Source organism: Hippoglossus stenolepis, chromosome 1 (assembly GCF_022539355.2).
Source record: "Hippoglossus stenolepis isolate QCI-W04-F060 chromosome 1, HSTE1.2, whole genome shotgun sequence".
NCBI lineage: Eukaryota > Metazoa > Chordata > Actinopteri > Pleuronectiformes > Pleuronectidae > Hippoglossus > Hippoglossus stenolepis.
The window spans coordinates 16,063,341-16,083,613 of NC_061483.1; the positions used below are offsets into that span (position 1 = coordinate 16,063,341).

A 20,273-nucleotide genomic window follows, 5' to 3' on the forward strand; every position below is an offset into this window, starting at 1 on the left:
TTTTGTGTGCTTGGGGAAAAAAACCTCTGAATGTGTAAATTCGTCAATTGTAGAAATTCTCACAATTTCAGGTCTGAATCTGTCATAAAGTTTTGCAGCTGCAGAAATATTTTGTGTGCATGTAGTCATATTTTTAAATGTGAGGTTTCACATAGTCTGTGACAGATATACAAATCCCCCATTTGTGCATGTGACACACAAGTTACATGCTTCAAGGTACAAATTACAAGCATTTTTCTCAGATACCTCGAGTGTAGCGGTGAAGAAGATTCATGCTTTGGACCAGCATCAGTGGGTCGTGGACTTGAAGGAATGTGGTTAAATAAACAACACATAGACTGAGGCTCTGTAGGTTTTCAACAAATTCAACCACCTAGTCTTGACAACAGAAAATTAAATGTTATGTTTGAAGGATTTGAAAAGTTATTTATCAACAGAAAATCAGTTACAGTCGCCACACACCCAGGCTGTATGAGAATAAATACTACTGTCTTGATGGTCCTGCTTTTACATTACATTACATTTAGCTGACGCTTTTATCCAAAGTGACTTACAATAACTGCATTCAACCATGAGGGTACAAACCCAGAACAACTAGTTTTTTATTTTTTTTATTTTTTTTTTATTCAAGGTATAGTCAGAAGAGATGTGTTTTTAGTTTGCGGTGGAAGATGTGTAGACTTTCTGATGTCCTGATGTCATTGGGGAGCTTGTTCCACCATTTAGGAGCCAGGACAGCAAACAGTCGTGATTTTGTTGAGTGTTTAGCTCGAAGTGAGGGAGCAACAAGCCGATTGGCAGATGCAGACCGGAGTGGACGGGCTGGAGTGTAAGATTTGACCATGTCCTGGATGTAGACTGGACCCGATCCGTTCGCAGCACGGTACGTTAGTACCAATGTTGGGAAATGGATGTGGACAACCACTGGTAACCAGTGAAGGGAGCGGAGGAGCGGAGTAGTGTGAGTGAATTTAGGTTAAAGACCAGCCGAGCTGCTGCATTCTGGATGAGCTGCAGAGGTCGGATGGCACTAGCAGGTAGACCTGCCTGGAGGGAGTTGCAATAGTCTAGGAGATATTTATTTAAAAAATATAGCAAAGATACACTCATGGGAAAAAAAATCTAACATGTTAACGGGACTGATATTTATATTTGATTTAAATGTGGTTTCATAAGGGAACTGTTGGCGGAAGTATGCGCTCCCCTGGGGGCCATGTCTCACTCTTTGGAACTTCTTTGACTCACACTCCTTTCCAGACGGTGGCGGTAATGCACCGATAAGTTGTTTGTCAACCGCCGTTAAACATCATCATCATCAGAAAAGGAAGAAGAAGACGACGAAGACGACGAAGAAGAAGATGAAGATCTAGTGGTCAACACAGTGGCTGTCAGCTCACTCAAACTAATTCAATCGCAAACATTACAGTGTACGTGTCTGCGTGGGTAGCGGACCATGTCGACCCGGGCTCTGCGGAGGCTCCGGGGCAAACAGCGGGGTCAGGAGGCCCTGGACCTCGGGGAGCTAACTTTGAGCGTCAGTCCTGAGGAGGAGCAGCAGGAGCAGGAGCAGGCTGAGGCTGCGGAGGAGCAGCTGGACGTGGCTAATGTCTCTCAGCCGCCCGAAAGGAAAGACAGCAGCCAGAAGGCGAAGAAGAACAAGGCTCAGAAGAACTTCAGCAACATTTATGAAGTGGTGAGGCGACGACGTGTTGTTAGCTGCTGCGTCAGTTGAGCTAGCTCTCTGTTGGGAAGCCTTGCTAACACCGAGCTGTGGTGTGTGTTAGCTGTTACCTTTAAACCTGCTGTTAGCTCACATGAATTATGTCATTGTGTTGCCAACAAGGTGCATATCGCTGTGTGTCGTCCTAGCTAAAAACGTGCCCAGGATCCAGCCTGTCCCTCCAGCTACACTTTACCTGAATTACCTGTAATTGTAATGTAAAGACAATTAAGAAAGATAAATAAAGTTTAGGACAGATGTCAATGAAATGTGGATTCCTTCATACCTTTGTTAAAGATGGTATCGGTAGTTTAATACTTGAAATGAAGTAGGTAGAAAAGCTTGTTGTGATAAAATTTGTATTTATACTAAAGAATTCCTCCCATTTGAATCGACCCTGTCCTAAAACGACATGGGCTTTGTTTTATGAAGCCATCGATCAATGTTAACCAAGACTGTAAATATATCATCGTCCCATTATTCTGTCATGCTCAGATTTACAGTTTTTTAAAAATAACTTTGTGATCTTAAGGGAAACTGAGATACCTCTTCCAAACCAGGATGCGTTTTTTGCAATGTGAAATTAATTCTTTCAGTTGTGCAGGACAGGTTGAATTTAAATGATATATTAGATCAGATGCGATTCATAAATTTACACTCAATGATGATGATGCTTGCGTTTTATTCATGCCACCCACAAGCCATGGCTCACAACAGGGAGTTTGTGTATCTGTAACTTTGACATCTTGAACTCACAGATGTTGTACTGGATTTGTTGTAACCATGAAATCATTTCAGGGAAAGATGTTGTTGTCTTTATGCTGGGTAAAGTTTTTTAAAATCAGTGATTCATCCAGCTATGGATTTTGTAACCACATTTAGAACTTCCTTGCCAGCACGCTTTAATGCCAATTTCACATTTTATTAGATATGTGATGTTGACAACGAGGCGGAGAAAATCTCACCCGATGAGGAGGCAGAGAAACCAGATGGAAATAAAAGGAATGAAAATGGAGACACTGACAAATCCCAGGAAACATCTACAAAGGTAAAGATTGAGCGAAGGTAGTTGGGGCCTCTTTCTATAATCTTCTGTTTTGACTTGAATATTCTACCGATCTAAATGTGTATTTTGCATGTTTCAAACTGTCATCTCTCTTTTCTTTAATAGTCTGTGTCTGGAGACAGAGTTAAAAAGAAGAAGAAAAAGAAGAAGACAAAAGTGACGTCAGAGGATAGACAGGTACGTTAAGAAGTGGTCAATATCTGCTCTAAAACTTAAATGATAACCCACCCTGTAATTGATCACTTTAGTAATATATTTGTTTGCATTTTTACATTTATAAAGAAAATCATTTTATTGACAATATGAGTAAAAACTGACTAAGAATCATTTTTGAAAGACAAAGAAAGTAAGCACACACTATTCAAAACTGTAGCTCATTTTGGCCATTCAACAATTGTATGTTGTCACACTTACTTCACTATTTATTTAAAAATAATCTCTCTGTGTGTTTTTTAAAAGACTGCACCGGATGATAACATTGATTTATTGCTGGAGGACTTGGAGCAGCACAACGGCCTGAGTTTGCAGAATGAAGATTGCGGAGGCTCTGAGCGACGATCGGTGTTACATGTTGAGCACAGGTGAGGAGACAAACGCCCCATGTTGACACAATAAATCCATCCAGACAAGATTTGTTTTTATTTGAATAGAGTATTTGTTAGTCTTCATTCACTGCTACACAGCTTATATGATCATTCTCAATATTAGTGTGATGCCTCACTGCCACCACGTGGTGGAGCTTGACACCACACAAATGGTGTCTCCAAACAGTTTGGAGAGTGTTAATCTTTGATGATGCTCTACAGTTAATTAGCACAGAGTCACGAAAGGTTAGAAATTGTTGAAATATGTTGCACACCAAATAGTAAGCAGGCAAAAAGCACACTTTTCTCATATACTTAAATTGATGTTGTTCTAATTCACTGACAGAAGATACAGTCAAACATGTTTTTTGTGTGTGTTTGAACACTATCACGGATGGAATGGCTTATTTAATTAGGTTGGCATATGTATACTAAATGCTGCCTCTTAAAAATCACAAAACTGAAATTGTAATTATGTTACCATTGATTAGTCTGTATTTGTTTTATTGATTCCTGAGCAGACATGGACTGACTTGTCTAGAAAAATCTAAACATGTTTTCCTTGGACCATATTTCCTCAACTGGTTTAAATTGTCATTTGTCAACCTGCTGTTTTCTGTGTGAATTCATCAGGAATCTCAACTCCGAGACGGAGCTGAAGAGATATTTCGGGGCTCGAGCTGTTCTCGGAGACCAAAGGTAAAAAGAACAGGGGATCTTTTAGGAGTTTGTCTGAAAATTGATAGTTCAGCTCCTCAACTCTTTATGCTGTAAATTCTTCTCATTTTTTGTTTATCTTTTGCCAGACCTCGACACCGAAACAGGCAGTTTCACCGCAGCACCTGGATGACCAGTCCCAAGGACAGCTGGCCCCGCTTCAGCCGCACAGGTAGATAAGGGTGTGTTGACACCCCGATGACGGCATAAGCCGATACACGTTGGTGTATTTTAACGCTTCAAGCCCATTGAAATAAAGGGTTTTTATATTTTTCAAATCACTTTGATTGCCTGCACCTGGATTGTTCATGCAGCCATTATAATATAGGATGAATGTTACTTTTGTTACACTAACGTCATCATAAAGAGTGCCATGTTGTGTTCACGCTGAAAGCCTCCATTGATGTAGTTTACAATTATCTTACTGTTGGTTGATCATTCTATCGGTCGATTAGATGTTTTTTTCCCACAAATGTAGGCAGCTATTAAAGTAGCTAACCCGGCCATTTCAATACACGGAAATGTTATTTCAGACATTTGCTTACTCACTCAGACTTTTTCTCAATATCAAAGTTCAGGCAAAAATTCATCTTTTTCTCATAACTGTTATGCTTTTAACACCATTGGCTTCACCACTTGTCAGATCTCGCTAATGTTTAAATAGCATTGCGTCACTGTTAAAATCTAGCTTGTCTCATCATGCTTATCTGTAAATAATGCTGTTGATCAACCGTGGCACAACCTGAGATGCTGCGATTTTACTCCTTTAAATTTTAAGGGTCGGCACAAAGTGAAAACAGCAAACAAACAGCAATGGTCTGAAATATGAAATATTATAAATAATGTTTTTTTTTTTATCCCCTTAACATGTATTGCTCAATATTAAGTGGTTCAGAAGTGATCTTCATTTCAACATTAGTTTATGCACAAAAGATCCCATGTTTTCCCCACATTTATTGAGAGTTGTTATTTACATTGAGGTCAGTCTGAGGAGTGAAGAGGAGGCCAACTGAAACATTTTATGAGATTCATAAAGCCACTGTATCCTCACTTCCTTTCAACCTTTAGTGTCTTTCTTTGTGTTGCCATTCTCTTGTTTTAATTTATGTTCTTTTTCATTTTGTCTTTCTGTGAAGCACGTTGTAACTTTGTTTAAAAAGTGTTGTAAGATAATTATAACTCTGCTCTCCACAGGAATCTCAATGACTTTACTGGAATCAAAGGATGGCGTGCATTACTTCACCTATGAGCACAGTCGGGACTATCAACAAGTACAGTTCAAGTTCCTGGATGCTGTAGAGTCCATGGATCCCAACAACATAGTGGTAAAATAAAATATCCTCATTTGTAGTTGATGAAAACATGAATTGATAAACAACTAAACAGCGCCTGCTGTGTGGACTCGCGTTCCAATAAAAATGAATCAATATGGCCTATATGGGTTTCTTATATACACAGACAATTCATTAAAGATAAATGTAAACTAAAATATCTCTCACAAAGTCCACCGACCATCTAACAAAATCATGTTTATTTTAATTTAACTTCATCTATTCAGACAAATTGGCAGCAACATCTATTTACAGCTCTGTGAAGGAGTTTTATCATACATCAGAACACTACAGACAACTGAGTCTGTGGTTAAATATAGAAGGACTTTCAGAGATATAATTGCTCTCTCTGTGTAAGATGGTGTACATTGACACAGTCCCCCAAGGCAGGTTGTTCCTCACTTCCTTAGGAAACAAATGAGCAAACTTCCAAACAGACATTATTTGGATAACCTTATTGACAAATCTATAATCTTGCAGAAATATTTGAACTGCCTGATCATTTTTTATTGAATTTATTGAAATTGAAAGTCTAATTTCTTGTATTTCAATCAACTTTCCTCTGTTAAACACTTTTATCAACTGTCTTTGTCGATCTGTCAGTTTCACCCTTGTCTCTTTTTTTGCCCGCAGGCTCTGCTACAGCTCAATCCTTACCACATTGACTCCTTGCTGCAGCTTTCTGATGTCTGCCGCATACAGGAGGACCAAGAGATGGCCAGGGACCTCATTGGTGAGGATCATTGGCTCCCTTCATAAATGTTGACTGTTCTAAACCAAAGACGAGACAAAAAATGTGTTTAAGGCCTGCAACCACTTAGAAGAATCTTCTTCGTACATATTTAGGTCAGTAACTATACTAACCCTAGGACTTACTGGTCTGAGCTAAACGCTGATTTTAGTTGTGGCTCAAAAAAGAGGCCTGTATCAATAACGGTATCAACTTAATTGAATTTCGGTACAACAACTCTGGCTTTGCCATTGTCCACTTAATCTACAAACTTCCTTTATAGACACCAGATTTTGGCATAGATATGAAATAACAGCTCCTCTTCAGACATGACTAAGCTTTTTAAGTCTGTGTCTGTTTTCCATCATGTCTAAGAGGATCAGGCATGTACTGTGCATTTATTACTATTAATTTGTCACATAGATTTTTTTCTCCAATGACCTGAATAATCCTTGTCTAAAAAGAAATAAATTGGTTAATATAATATCATTCATTTAGGTGCTGTGGGCATCGCTGGTTATTTTGGCTTGTGTATTGCGTATAGTGTATAGGGTTCACTTAATGTTTTAGATTGACAAAATGCATTTATATAACATGCCTAAAGTAATGAAATCAAATCCCTGATCCCCCCCCCAATATAAATCAACAAAACAGCCATTGTTAAAAAGTCAAGGCTTCGTGCACACCACAATACCTGTGTTATTCTCACAGACCCTTTCTGCGTGTAGATGCCTAAAATAGTTTATGTAGACGACCAGGGAGATAAGTTAACAAAGGACATTTGTCTTCTTTGGTTCATTTGATATCAGGACATCAGTTGAACTTAAACATAAGACAGAAAAGTAAAACCGTCCACCAACCACCTTCTGTTTCTGTGATCTCTCTGTGAGCACACGGCCCTGCAGTCTCATGTCCTTGTTGGGTGTTGACCTATGCTAATTAGGAACTTATGAAGACAATCTGACGTAGAGTTTTCTTAGGAACTTTCTTAACCTTCTTTGCTGCTGTAATGCGGCAAATTTCCCCATTGAGTCAGATTGTGAAATGGTCCAGTCGTCTGATTGGTGAGCCTCAGATGAGCCTAGAGTCCCTGTGCACCAGACAGGTACAGAGAGTAGCCAGCTCCATTACGAATGATGACTCGCATTCTCTGCATGGGGAATTTCAGCTTCTACCCTCTGGTCGAAGGTTTACAGTCCCAAGGGGTAAAACAAAACACTACAGAAATAGTTTTGTTCCAGCTGCAATTGTTCACTTGAACGGGTTATAGCTAGATTTGCACATTTGGCCATATCCAATTTTCTATTGATGGCGAAGCATTTTGTCATTTTTTGTCATGTTTTTTGTGGTCTTGTTTTCTGTCAGTATGTTATAATTTTGAATTGTGTTTGGATGGATGCCTCCTCTTTTTTTGGCTGTAAAACAAATTAGGTAACCTAACCTAGGTAACTAGGTAACCAGTGGGACTAATAAATAAACTTCTTATCTTATCTTAAGAACAAATTTAAGAAAAATCTTAAGCAGATATTGGTAAATGAGGCCCAATGTAATTGTCCCTGTCCAGCTTCTGCGTCACTGTACACAATACCTGTGTTTGAATTAAGCTACACATTATGTGCTGGAACATTGGATGTTGTCAATATATAAAAAATATCTGATTATTTCTCTCTTTTTCTTTTTTTTTAAGAAAGGGCCTTGTACAGCTTCGAGTGCGCATTTCACCCTTTATTCAACCTGACATCAGGTACCAGCAGACTGGATTATTTAAGACCAGAAAACAGGTTGGTTGCTCCTTTTTCCTTCTTTGTTGTGTTCGGTAGACATCTTGCTTTCATCATTCAGAGCCTAAATTGTGTTCTAAGGACTTAGGAATTTAATGATTCAATGATCATTTTCTGTTTGCAGGGCATTTTATCTTGCTCTTTACAAGCACATGATGTTCCTTGAGAAGCGCGGTTGCCCACGGACGGCGTTGGAGTACTGCAAACTGATCTTAAGGTACTAAGAGAAAAGCTTTGGTTCTGGGAAAAAGACACGGTATAAAGTCAGAAATAATATTTTTCAAAAGATTACAGAAAATAATCTTGAGCTTTTCCATTTAAATGTTGACCAATAACATTGGTCTCACATTAGTTAGTAGTCGGTACCACAGTGAACTCTTTGTGAAAAACTTATCTTGGCTATATCTCTATTTTGACAAAATAAGGAAGGTGGGAGTTTGGACACTCATTTCTGTCTGATGATTTGATATCACACTGGAAATTATTTCATATGATCACATGGTTTGTTCGCTAAACAAAAAGAACTTTTATTTCCTTGAATAAAGTAACCACAGAGAGCAGTCATTGCACTTTGAAAATAGTCTTCAAAGACTGTTAACTCAGCTATTAGACAGGGGTTTCCCTATGGTTCTGGAGGGCTGAGCCTTTGTGATGGTAGACATGAGCAAGAAGTAAGGGGAACAACTGCTCAGTGATGAAGGGAGTGCGATGTGCTTAAATAGTCTTTCACAATTTTGTGAGTGCTCCCACTGTATGCCACACAAAATAACATTGGTTAAATTAATGAATGGATTTGAACTGAATATTTGTTATCTGCTCATAATCATGTGACAAACAGCATTTGGCTGCTTATCAAAGTTTTTGTTGGGTCGGACATCTGTAGTCTTTTTGAGCATGTCATCTGTGACAGGCTTTCAGGCCATCGATACTGGGACAAATGCTGGTGAGCCAGTGAAATTATGAGTGGACCCCTGCATCGGTGGGCCAGTGGATCATTTAAGAAAAATCCAATTGTTCTTCTGGCTGGTTTTTGCTTGTGAAAAATCTATTTTGTCTGTGGCAGCCGCCTTCAGAAACCGCAGGTTCAATTCGACTAACCAAACACTTAATTGATTAACTCTGAAAGACTCACTGCAGACAGATTCCAAAACACTCTATAGACTAGCACTGGCTACACTGGCACTTGCTCCATTCAAAAAGAATATCTGTTGTAATGAATTGGCATTTAATTGCCTAGTCCTGAAATATAAAACACCCACTTTTTTTAAACCTAAGTTTCAGAAAAAGATGGCTCCTATATTGGGACCATGGCAGTAACTCTCACCATTGTTATTCTATTCTTATGGTTTAAGCTCTGCACACAAATGCTTAGGCTCTTTACTTAAAGCTAGGGTTGGTAATCCTGGAAAAGCAAAAAAAAAAAAACACGCAACCAATACAATTCTTGTGTGAAGTACAGCCTAATATAAATGATTTGTGTGACCATGACAATATAAATAAAAAAATCATAATTGACATTTACATTCGTAATAAAAAAATTCGCTAACGGTCATTGTTATTGTTTGAATCTCAAACATCAACATAAAAGCTTGTGGTCATGCTGGTACAGACACCACTTACATAAGGCTTTAACATACTAACACGCCTCTTTTCCAACCCACTGCTACCATCCGTCTGCCATAGCTTGAGATTTAGAGGCTGCCCATGTAATGTTCAGTGCTTATCTGTGATTTCCATCGAACTCTGGCTTCCTGACTTCATGACAGCTATGTTCTGGTCCTTTTTGTAAGGCAGCAGTTAGGGGATAAAAGCTGACAGCTGTCCCTCTCCATGCTGCTCTGATTAAATCACTGCTTCTAATGGAAACGTGATCTATAACAGAATATTTCAAAGCACAGTTTGAAGAAGTGCCTCACATTTACTGTTTGATATGATTAACCCTGCAAGTCCACTGTTTTAGAGAAAATAATCACATCAGTGATTGTTGGTCAGTGTCCATGGGTCTGTACACTAAAAGCAAATAGCAGTACAGTGACGTTTTTGATCCTCTGTGGTTTTTGAAGTGTTATATATTTAACACAAAGTGGTAACATTAGAATTTAAGAGGAATGTTGCCTTTTTAAAAGGACCAAGAAATGTTTAAAGATTGTTTTTATGTTCCACCCTGCAGGGTGGGGGGAGACTTGAGTTGTACTTGGTTTCAGATGTTTGGTCTTTTTTTGTTTTTATGTGTATATCCGACCTTCTGCTATCGCTTCGTTTCAAAAAATTTCATGAAACTGCACAATAATGTTCATCAGGTGCTGAAGTGCAGCCTTTTGTTATTTGAGGTTTCTGAGAAAGGAAAGTTTCTGAATGGAACAATTCCATACTTGACACCTCCATTCTAAATTAACACTAGATAAAGAAATGATCAGCGATTTAAAATAATTACATGCCTTTGATATTAACCTTTCTAATAGTTGAAAAAAATCAGTCCTTTATCACGGAGGGAAATATTACGATTTCATGTACATATTCTGCTCTTTTCGGTTTTGTGTCATCTCCTAATGACTCTTATTGTTTGTAAAGTGCATGCAGTAACCTTTTGCCTCTCTTCTTGTCTCCTGCTATTTTTCAGTTTGGACCCAGACTCTGACCCACTTTGCATGCTCCTGCTCATTGACTTCCTGATGCTGCGGTCCAGAGAGTACCAGCCTCTCCTCCAGTTATATCAGGACTGGGAGGTAAAGAGTGCTATTATGTGTATATGTGTTTTTTGTACATGTTGTTATATACTGTAGTTTGACGTTTATGTGTCGATCTGATGCAGAAATGTATCCTTTTTCATTTCAGGAGCACAGAAATCTGTCCCAGCTGCCCAACTTTGCATTCTCCACTGCACTTTGTCATTTCCATCTCAGTCAGCAGGAAGATATGGATCCCGAAGAAAGTGACAAACAAAAAAGCAAAGCCGATATAATGCTGCAGAACGCCCTCATCATGTTCCCTGGAGGTAAAACAGGGAACCACTACCATCAAAACAATTATTTAGAAATTAACAACCTTCATTCATTTTCTCCCATTGTCTATGGCATGATTAAATTCAGTAAAATAGTGGGGGTTTCTTGACATTGACATTAAGGAAGTTGTAAATGTGTATTTTCACCTACCTGTGTTGCAGTTTTGATGCCTCTGCTGGATCTGTGCACTGTGCAGCCAGATGCCACAGTCGCCTCACATGCTTTCTTTGGGCCAAAGAGTCAAATAGGGTAATGTATTATTTAGTGTTGCATAAACCAGCATGTATTGCCATGAAAATGAACTCTTTCATTTAATCTATCGATACTAAATGATTCAATATTTTAAATGCTTTATTTTACTACTGATAAAACAATATCTACAATGCCATTTAAGTTTAAAGATATTTGAAATAGTAATCAACAGAAGTTGGTGCATCTATGGTAATTGATTAGATTTACTTCCTTTGCTGGAGGAAAGCTATAAGTTAAACAATTTTTAATCCCGGAAATTTACAGGATTTTCCAGTTGTAGTGGTTTCTATCATACACTTTCCACGGCCATGCTGAGAAAACCATTTATATAGGGTTTGGAAGGGGAGTGTATGACGGAAGGCAAACATTGAGAAAACACTGGTTATTGATAAACCATTCATGTATATTCTTGGACCACAGTAAAAGGTCACGTTGTCCCAACTGACAACATTAACAGGATGCTCTGCCGGCTCATGACCTCTCTGCTCATGTCTGAGCAAAGCATTCATGGTACGGTCCTAAAATAACCTGATTGGACATGTGTGAAAATTTTGAGTGTTGGTGTGTGAACAGGGTGTTAGTTGTGTTTAACCTTCGGGACCTCTGTGTTTATTTCTGTGTCAATGTGCACCTCACTGCTAAATGTCTTTAGTGAATGAGAATGTGTTTAAAGTTTTGCCAACTGTGTGATTGATTCGATAAAGTCGTTTTTCCAGTTGACAGTTTTGTTTAGAGAATGGGGTTTAGTGTTTTGGCAATTCAGAAAAAACTAACTGGTCTTCTTAGGTCAAAATAAAAAATAGAAATAAATTTGGTTGTAGTAAAACTTGACTGGTAGGTTGTATCAAATACATTAATGTTATATATCTTTTCATGGCCTTTATTTTGTATACATTTTCTTCAATTGTAACTTTAAAAAGTCATCCTCCCCTGTCTGTCTGTAGGCAGCCGCCAGCTCTGGCTGAGCTGACTGCTCTGTATGTGGGGAGGAGTTGCAGTGTGTGGAGGGAGGCAGCAGTGATGCTTTGGTTGGAAGAGTCTGTGAAGGAAGTGTTGCATCGAGTCGATACCAAAGACCCTCTAGTGGTGGACTGTCAAAACAAGTAAGACCTCGAGGACCTCCTCTGCTGCCATAAGTCACAGTTCTGCCAAGCAACAACAGAGATGTCATCCCACTCATGGAGAAATCTCCTTCTTTCTTTCTGTGTGACTGTCATTTTTATTTTCTCAACAATTGCTCATCTGATGAACTGTAGCTGATGTATTGTTGAGGATCCAAGGAAGTTTAACTAGAAACATGTTTGGATGAGCGGTTGTCGAGAAAATCGTCAGAAATGTCTATTTATTTTAAACTATATAGTGCAACTGTAAACTCTATGTGCTGTTACCATGGTTACCATGTTTAAGACCCAACCCTTGATGTCACTGCTAACATCATCAAAGATCATGCTCCACATTGACAAGCTGAGCACAGGTAAATAGATATAGTAAGTTAGCCTTAAGGACTTGTGTTATGATTAGGATTTGTTACCCGGTGAACTGGGTCTTAACACCGTCCTTAAATAATTGTACTCAACACCTTCACCTTCAACATGTAATTGTGTTGTAGGAGAAAGCAGAGGTACCAGAGTGCACCGAGGAACATCCATCGCCACGTCCTCCTCTCTGAGATCAAGGAAGCCACTTCAAGTCTGCCTCTTGTAAGAAATGATCAACAACCGCTGTAACACAATCCACTGTATCCACAATGTCATGCACTCACCATTACAGAATAGATTAATAGATAAATTAATCAGTTTCGAAAAATGTCTGTATTTATAACATACCTGCAAACTCACCCCAAGCAATGTTTTCCCAGATACATCTGTTTTGTTTCTGTGAAGTTTATTTCTTAACTGTAATGACTCCTGCTGTTCTCCGTACCACGAAAGGTCATCACCACTGGAACAGATTCCAGCAATTAGACTAAACCCTTTTATGGCGGGCCTCGCCTTTAAACTGTTGACAAAGGTTGGAGGCCAGACATTTTATGTAGTGTGAATAATGTTTGGGATTTTACTGGTTGTTACAACTCACTGTAATCCTGTATTCTATAAATAGTACAATTGCCAACTAATAGCTGTTGCAGTTTATGAACATATTACAAATATATATAAGTAATATATATTATTTATTTGACATCCTCAGGAGGTGACCACTCAGCCTGTGATGGGCTTTGACCCTCTACCTCCACTGGACTCAGTCACATCGTATACCCGACCAGAGAGGTAAAAGACCTATACATCTGTGTACATGAAATTCCATAATAGTGTCAGAGAAGATACAAATATCGATCCATTTTCATCCACTTTAATGAGATGTGTGTTTTTGTGTCTGCAAATAGGCAGTATGTTGGTGCATCCAATGAGAGTACACTGTCGCTGTTTTTCCGGTCACTGCTGCCAAATTTCAACCTTCAGGTGAGTTGATTGGACCAGGCCAGGTAGGTCTGGAAAAAACAAACTGACCAGCGGTTCTATAGTGAACAGGGGAAAAAGTCATTTAAAGTCGGTTTTATTTGAGTAACAGAAGGAGAGACATGTGAAAGTGGAATATGGAAGATGGTGAGTTAGTGACATGCACTTATTGCATATGAATTCATTCAGATGGAGAGAGAGGAGGAGAGAGCAGCTCAGTGCATCATTGGAAGTCCCCAAGCAGTGTTTATAGCCGCATAACTGGGGACTGTTCAAGGCAAGTCAACGCCAGCCCCAACTATACTATGATCTTTATCAATAAGGAAGGTTTGAAGCCGACTCTTAAACACGGAGAGGGTGTCTGGCTCCTGGAGCAAAACTGAATAGTCTGGCTCCTGTTCTACTTGAGGCTCTACGAAGCAACAGTTAGCCTGTATACTGATAACACAATGTTGTTGTGGGGTAAGAGGGGACAGTGAGCTCGAGCTTATGGTTTGCTTTATGATGTCTGCCAAGACTCCTTAAGCTGGTGCTGGAGGCAAGGGTAATGCCATTAAAGGTAACAATATCATCAAATAATGTTACTGTACACTGAATCAATCCAGGGCTTTATTTCTTTGTGGCATGCTTGGAGTTTAAACCTAATAACGTTGCCTAAAGGAAGACTGAATAAGGTGATTAGAATTGATTTAATTGCAGAACCTTGTGGAACTCCATATCTAACTTTTGCATACATTAAGATCTTCAACTAACATATCAAAAATTTGAGTAAATCTGATAAATAGGACTTAAACCAAATTACTGTGCTTCCTTTTATGCCAATGATGGTCAGTGTTGTCAAATCCAGCACTTCAGATCTATCAAGACAAGCACAGAGACCTTTGTCCGATGCAGTTAAACAATCGTTTGCAAGTCTCTCTAGTGGCGTCTCGGTGCTGTGAGTCACTGTAATTCCTCAGATAAACTGGTGTCACAGTGTGTTGGTGGAAGTCACACAGCTAATGAACGACTACAGGAGTTGGGAGGTAGTTTTATGGAAGATGCACATTAAGTTTTTCTTCCTGAAACAAGTCCTTCCTTGAGCTTAACTGTGGTGATGTCATTTAAAGACAAATCTCTGTGCTGCCGCTATTGAATAATAGAAAAAACATCTTGGTACATGAATAAAGAACCCATGGTGTGCATGTGGGGACATCATGTGATTAATAGCTCGAAGCCCTACGTTCAAATAAAGCTCAGTTGTCTCTTTACAAATTGTGCGAGTTCACGGAGTCAGTTATTAATTCATGATGAAGTGCGACTTCTCCAAAAGGTGTCAACAGATGTTATCACAAATTTTCTTTTTTCTTTGAGTTGACCTTTGTCCCTGAGCTTCCAGTCCAAACTCATTGTAGGAGACAGGTTGAGTTTCCTGGTATCCGGTTATAGAAGTGACTCACAGATACACCCATTTGTGGCCGGACCCTCCAGGGCTGCTGGATTTTTCTGAACTGCCAGAAGATCTGGGAAAGCATCCTAACACGCATCCTAACACGCATCCTTGACTGATGAAACATTTCCTCCAAACCCTCATGGTTCCCCTGAGGGAGTGACAACTGAAAAAAAGCATATGACCTTGCTACAGTTAATTCTGTCCACCATTTGTCTATGTGTCGTTGAAGACATAAAACAATAACAACATTCATGCAAACTTGTTTGTGGCCCCGGTTTGGGCGCCTCTTTCCTGAAAGTGAAGTTTAATGCTTGTTTCATTTATTGGGCCAACTCCCTTTCCCATAATTAATGTGGGACATTTTGTCAATGTGTAGGGAACAAGATCTTTATAATATGTTTTCCATGTTAATTGAGCACTTCTCTTTTTTTCCAGCCCTTAATCGCCATGGCTGAATTTTAAGTTCCAAAACCAATAGACTGCTTCTGCATATGAGAGGGCAATGTTTTGTATAGGGGGGAAAAGACACAGACATTAAAATCTGTGTTTTATCTGTGGCTTCCAGACTTCCTAGAACTCATGTGGGTCGATTTTACACTACTTTGTGTTTGAGATGGCAGAAGTGAATTATTTTATTCTTCTTGTCAAAAAAATGGATGTAACATTGAAGCTACTTAACCAATCAGCCGCCTGGACTGGGAAGAAAATTTAATTTAAAATTGTACAAAACTTTAATTGAACTATTTATAAAAATATTTTAAAGAGTTTGAAAGTGAGATCATTTTCTCTTTAGCCTCTTTATGCGGAACATAAATATAACTGCTGCTCTCCTTGACTCATCCTTGGTCTGTATTTTCCTCAGCAACAAATGAGTGTTTGCTCTTTATACTTTATTTGCTTATGCCTCATTCCCCCAGAACACACTGTTGTTTGGCCGAGAATGTCTGACAAATTCACAGGACGGCAAGTAGGACAGTGAGACGCAGAATTGTCATCCTCTGTCCACGGTTGCGCACATTTCAAACCAACAAAAACATGAATTTATAAATAGTTTTGCCCTGCAGGTTAACTTGTATGGGACATTTGACAGCGTAGAACAAGCGGTCACACAGACATAACTCACTTGTGACAGTTTTATGTTAACATCTCATCACATCAGAGCTTCTTAACGGAGTATTGAAAGCACTGCAGTAGTACTGTACACAACAGTAGTATTATACAAATATTCGATTCGATAAATACCATTATCTGAAACAGGATTTCATTAGATACGGACAATAGAAATGATCTGGATGTAACTCCTGCACACTGAGTAAGTGCGTAGTTTTCACCACCATGAGTGCTCACTGAGGCAGGCGTCTGCCGTCGTCTGACAGATGACGCTACAGAGCACCAGGTGGTTGCCAGGCGACCACTGGAGTGTACTTAAATGTTACTTCAACAGTGAAGACCTCAGTCTGCTCTGATCAATTACCAACAGTCCACTAAAGTCTCATTCAGCGGGAACATAATGTTTCACTGGCCTTAAAACCCCCAATCATACAGTAATCATATACACGTCAGATCACTTTGGAACAACTCTGCTGTTCAAGTATGAGGACTCGTAGGTCATCAAAAAGTTTTGAACACGTTTGAACTAATCTGTATTTTTGTCATGTTCGCCACATTCAGCCTCATGATGGAGATGGACTGACACTGTCTGACATGAGTTCATAAAACAGTAGAGGAAATCCATAGTAAATCATCACTGGTCTAGTGATGGCAGAAGGAGGAGCCATGTGAATGTACATTTTCGGTAATGTCGTTGAAAAATGCATCAAAGCGTGATCTCACCATGACGTATGGAAATCAGGTCAAAAGCAGCGCCGAGTGTGACGATGCATTTTTTTTTATAAAGAAAAATGTTATCAGACTCAGCACTGTGTTATGTGTCTGTAGATTCATATTAATATGGTTATGTCTCTATGTAAGTCTTGGTTGAATGGGCCGAGGGTCAACAAATACTGAACCCTTATATCATTTTCATAACAAAAGGTTTCCATCAGAATAATTTCCTAAACAGCCTGCGATATTACTGGTACTGGTGATTAACATAAAGACACGTTGTGTCCAAACAAGGGGACCGTGCTAAACATGGAACAGTGTGTACTGCAAAGACTGTTTATGTACCCTTCACCATTTTTATAGACTGATACTTCAATATCTAAAATCACACAGCTTCGTCTCATTTTTGGTCCGTTAGTCGACTGCTCAAAACATTACATTAAGATACATACATATCAAGTACTTGTACACACAGAGCTATACATGTTTATTGTTAACAGATGGGCCCAAGGCTTGTTTCCATCAGGACAGTTCCATCCATCCTGATCATGTTATCCACTTATAGAGAGGAAGAGATACGATATGGATAAAAGAAATATAGTTAAGGCAACTCTTTTTACTCTTAAAATAAAGTTACATGTTATAAAGCAACATTAACACAAAGCTAGCTTACCCTGGTATTGATGTTTTGTTATTTGTGTTAGATTATGCACCCGTCAAGTGGGATAATTCTGTGTTAGTTGCTTAACAAATTATATCAAATTGATTACACACTTGGACAAATCCTTCTTTTCAACATCCTGCGATTGAACTAGTTGGATCCGGATCAGGGGGAAGAGCTGGGAATTTTCTTTCACTTTCTTTAACATTCCGAAAGGGTGTTTTTCAACATTTTATTGATTTGTCAGGGGAAAATTCACGAATCGTGAAGAAATAAATCATTCATGTTAAGATGATTGTTCTTTATTAGTGTGCGAATTTTGTTACAGATCTGAATAAAAATCTGGATCTAGTGAATTTAAATGTGGTCTCATAAGGGGACTGTTGGGCCTTGGTGGAGATATCCGCTCTCATTCATGTAGTAATAAGAATGAAAGTTTGAGGGAGCCAAATAACTGGTTCATATTTGAAGCATTCGTAAAAGTCTCTTCTCTTGTTTAGGGTGAACTAAGGCAGGAGGACGATATGGAGGTGGCGCGAGCTGGACAGGAGCTGAACCAGGAGGTGAATCGTCTTATGGTGGCAATGAGGGACATGTTGGCAAACATCAGGTTTCAAGAGCCACCGAGAGAGGACAACCCTTACAGAGACGAGGAGGAGTGGGACTGAGAGGAGGACAACTTAGGAGGACAGATGAGTGCTGAGGAGACGAGTGGACACAGAAAATATCAATGACTCTACAGAAAAAGAATATTTAATTGTGTTTGTAATAATTCAGAGGAAATGGAGAGGGATGAATAAATGTTTTGTTTTTTTTTAATTGTCACAAATTCAGAAGACTTAAGTAAAAGGAAGAAGTGAGTTGGTGTCTTGAGACGGCCCACTTCTCTGCTTCCGAGGCATCGATTAGAAAGAGAAAGTTACTCAGGGGTGATTCAGTCGGTCATGATCATGCAGAACCTTTTACCAGATTAAGAAAACATTGTTTCATTGAACCTTTCATGTCACTAATAATTTTTTTTAAACAATCATTGTGAGATGATGGGTGTTTCTCTTCCCCCTCCTGTTTTTCATGTTCACAGTGGACTGCTTTATGAAAGAATAAAGTTCTTACAGCTCTTATGTTGAGTGGAACTTCTCTGTCACAAAAACACTTCACCACCTTCTTTTGTGAGAATAATTTCAAACATTTAAGTTTTTATTTGCCCACGACTACGTTTTTACTCTCATTGCTTTGATTCAACAAGCTCTGTTCTTATCATGTATAATTGAGAAATCTATTGGGATGACCATGTGAACTTTCAATGGCTTAAGAATGCAGAGGTGAATTCAAAGGGAAATAACATTTAGTTCAACACATTTGCCACTTAACTTGAATATGAATGGTTTTAAATGTTTTGATCTGAGCCAAATAAAGAGTTTAAATCTGATAAATCTGTTTTTCCATAATGTTATTAAGTCATAGCCTTCCTCATCACTTACTATCTTTGATAGAGACTTCATCTATGAAACCCCAACACCCAACCAAACAAATCGGGCAAATTGCACTAATTGGTTCAGACAAGCATTTTTGAGATGTATAATTGCAATATATATATATATATATATATATATATATATATACTGCATGCTCACAGTCAAGGGTTGTAATCCACCGCCTGCAGCTTGGGCAACGAAGTAGAGAAGCTGCTTAATGGCCTTGTCTCAGTAGCAGCTGCGGAGGCAAAGTCAATTTCAACCATAATTTTCCGTTACACTCCACTCTAATGTAAACAAACATCAAAACTTCAAGTAAAGCAAAAAAAAGTGGAGAACACGGGCCTTGGGTCTGCAGACTGTGCTGGTCGTCCATTTAAAGCCACTAGCTTCCTGTAGGATGAACCTCTGACCAACCGTCTTCTTTGGTTACTTGCCATTTTCTTACCACTCTCACAACAAAATAAAGTAATTTATCCTGCAGTCTTTCAATACTTCATTAACTTCCATTACTGCCTGAAAGCTGCAGGTTAAACAATTTCTTAATCCATGAGAAATTTAGTTATCAATATTTGGTAACCCATTTTTTAACCTTAGGCAATTTACAGCTTAGCTTTGTACCATTAAAGATTATTAACTGACTTAAACAGCTCACATCTCATTAAAACTTCTCAGACTGCGATTATCAGTCAAATAATTAATTACAGTTCTAAAAAAAGGAGGAAACAAATCTAAACGAGCAGATGAAACATAAATTATTCGACTGCTCAAAGCAACACATGGATTGCCTCACAATGATTTAGAAAAAGTTGTAAATCCAATCATTCCTGATCGCACAAATAATCACAAACAAATCCTCTTGAGATTTTGCTGGGACTGTGTAAATGAACCTCCTGTGACCTGTCGTGTAAGCATTCAAAAAGTGAGTGGATCCTGGAGTCTGTAACCCTCATGATTACTTCAGGTGTCAAACGCAGATGTTGGTAATCCTGTTCTTTTGTAATATACAAAAATAAATATTTTCATTAGATGGTTATTTTTGTTCGACGTATGTCACATAATCACTTTTCTTCTTGTAAATCGTGTTATTACTGCAGCATGTCGGGAGATGCATTCATTAACGCTTACTTGTACAAATAGTTGCTTCTCCTGTAGATATCTGGAGAGAATACTTAGGATTATGATGTTTTCTAATAACTTCACTTCATAGTTCACAGCTAAGACTCGACCTTTTCATAAAGC

The 20,273-nt window shown here is 38.8% G+C and overlaps 1 protein-coding gene across 1 annotated transcript; it reads left to right on the plus strand.

Moving 5' to 3' along the window:
- Positions 1 to 1,308: 1,308 nt before the first annotated feature.
- tcf25 (transcription factor 25 (basic helix-loop-helix)) lies at positions 1,309 to 18,677 on the plus strand. Its single transcript, XM_035155763.2, has 18 exons — positions 1,309 to 1,693; positions 2,649 to 2,768; positions 2,892 to 2,963; positions 3,246 to 3,367; positions 4,004 to 4,069; positions 4,177 to 4,259; positions 5,282 to 5,412; positions 6,052 to 6,151; positions 7,836 to 7,929; positions 8,054 to 8,146; positions 10,550 to 10,655; positions 10,765 to 10,924; positions 11,093 to 11,180; positions 12,128 to 12,286; positions 12,793 to 12,883; positions 13,371 to 13,450; positions 13,567 to 13,642; positions 18,057 to 18,677. The coding sequence occupies exons 1-18, from the start codon at positions 1,454 to 1,456 to the stop codon at positions 18,222 to 18,224; spliced, it is 2,049 nt and encodes a 682-aa protein (XP_035011654.1). The 5' UTR covers positions 1,309 to 1,453; the 3' UTR covers positions 18,225 to 18,677.
- The last annotated feature ends 1,596 nt before the right edge of the window (positions 18,678 to 20,273 follow it).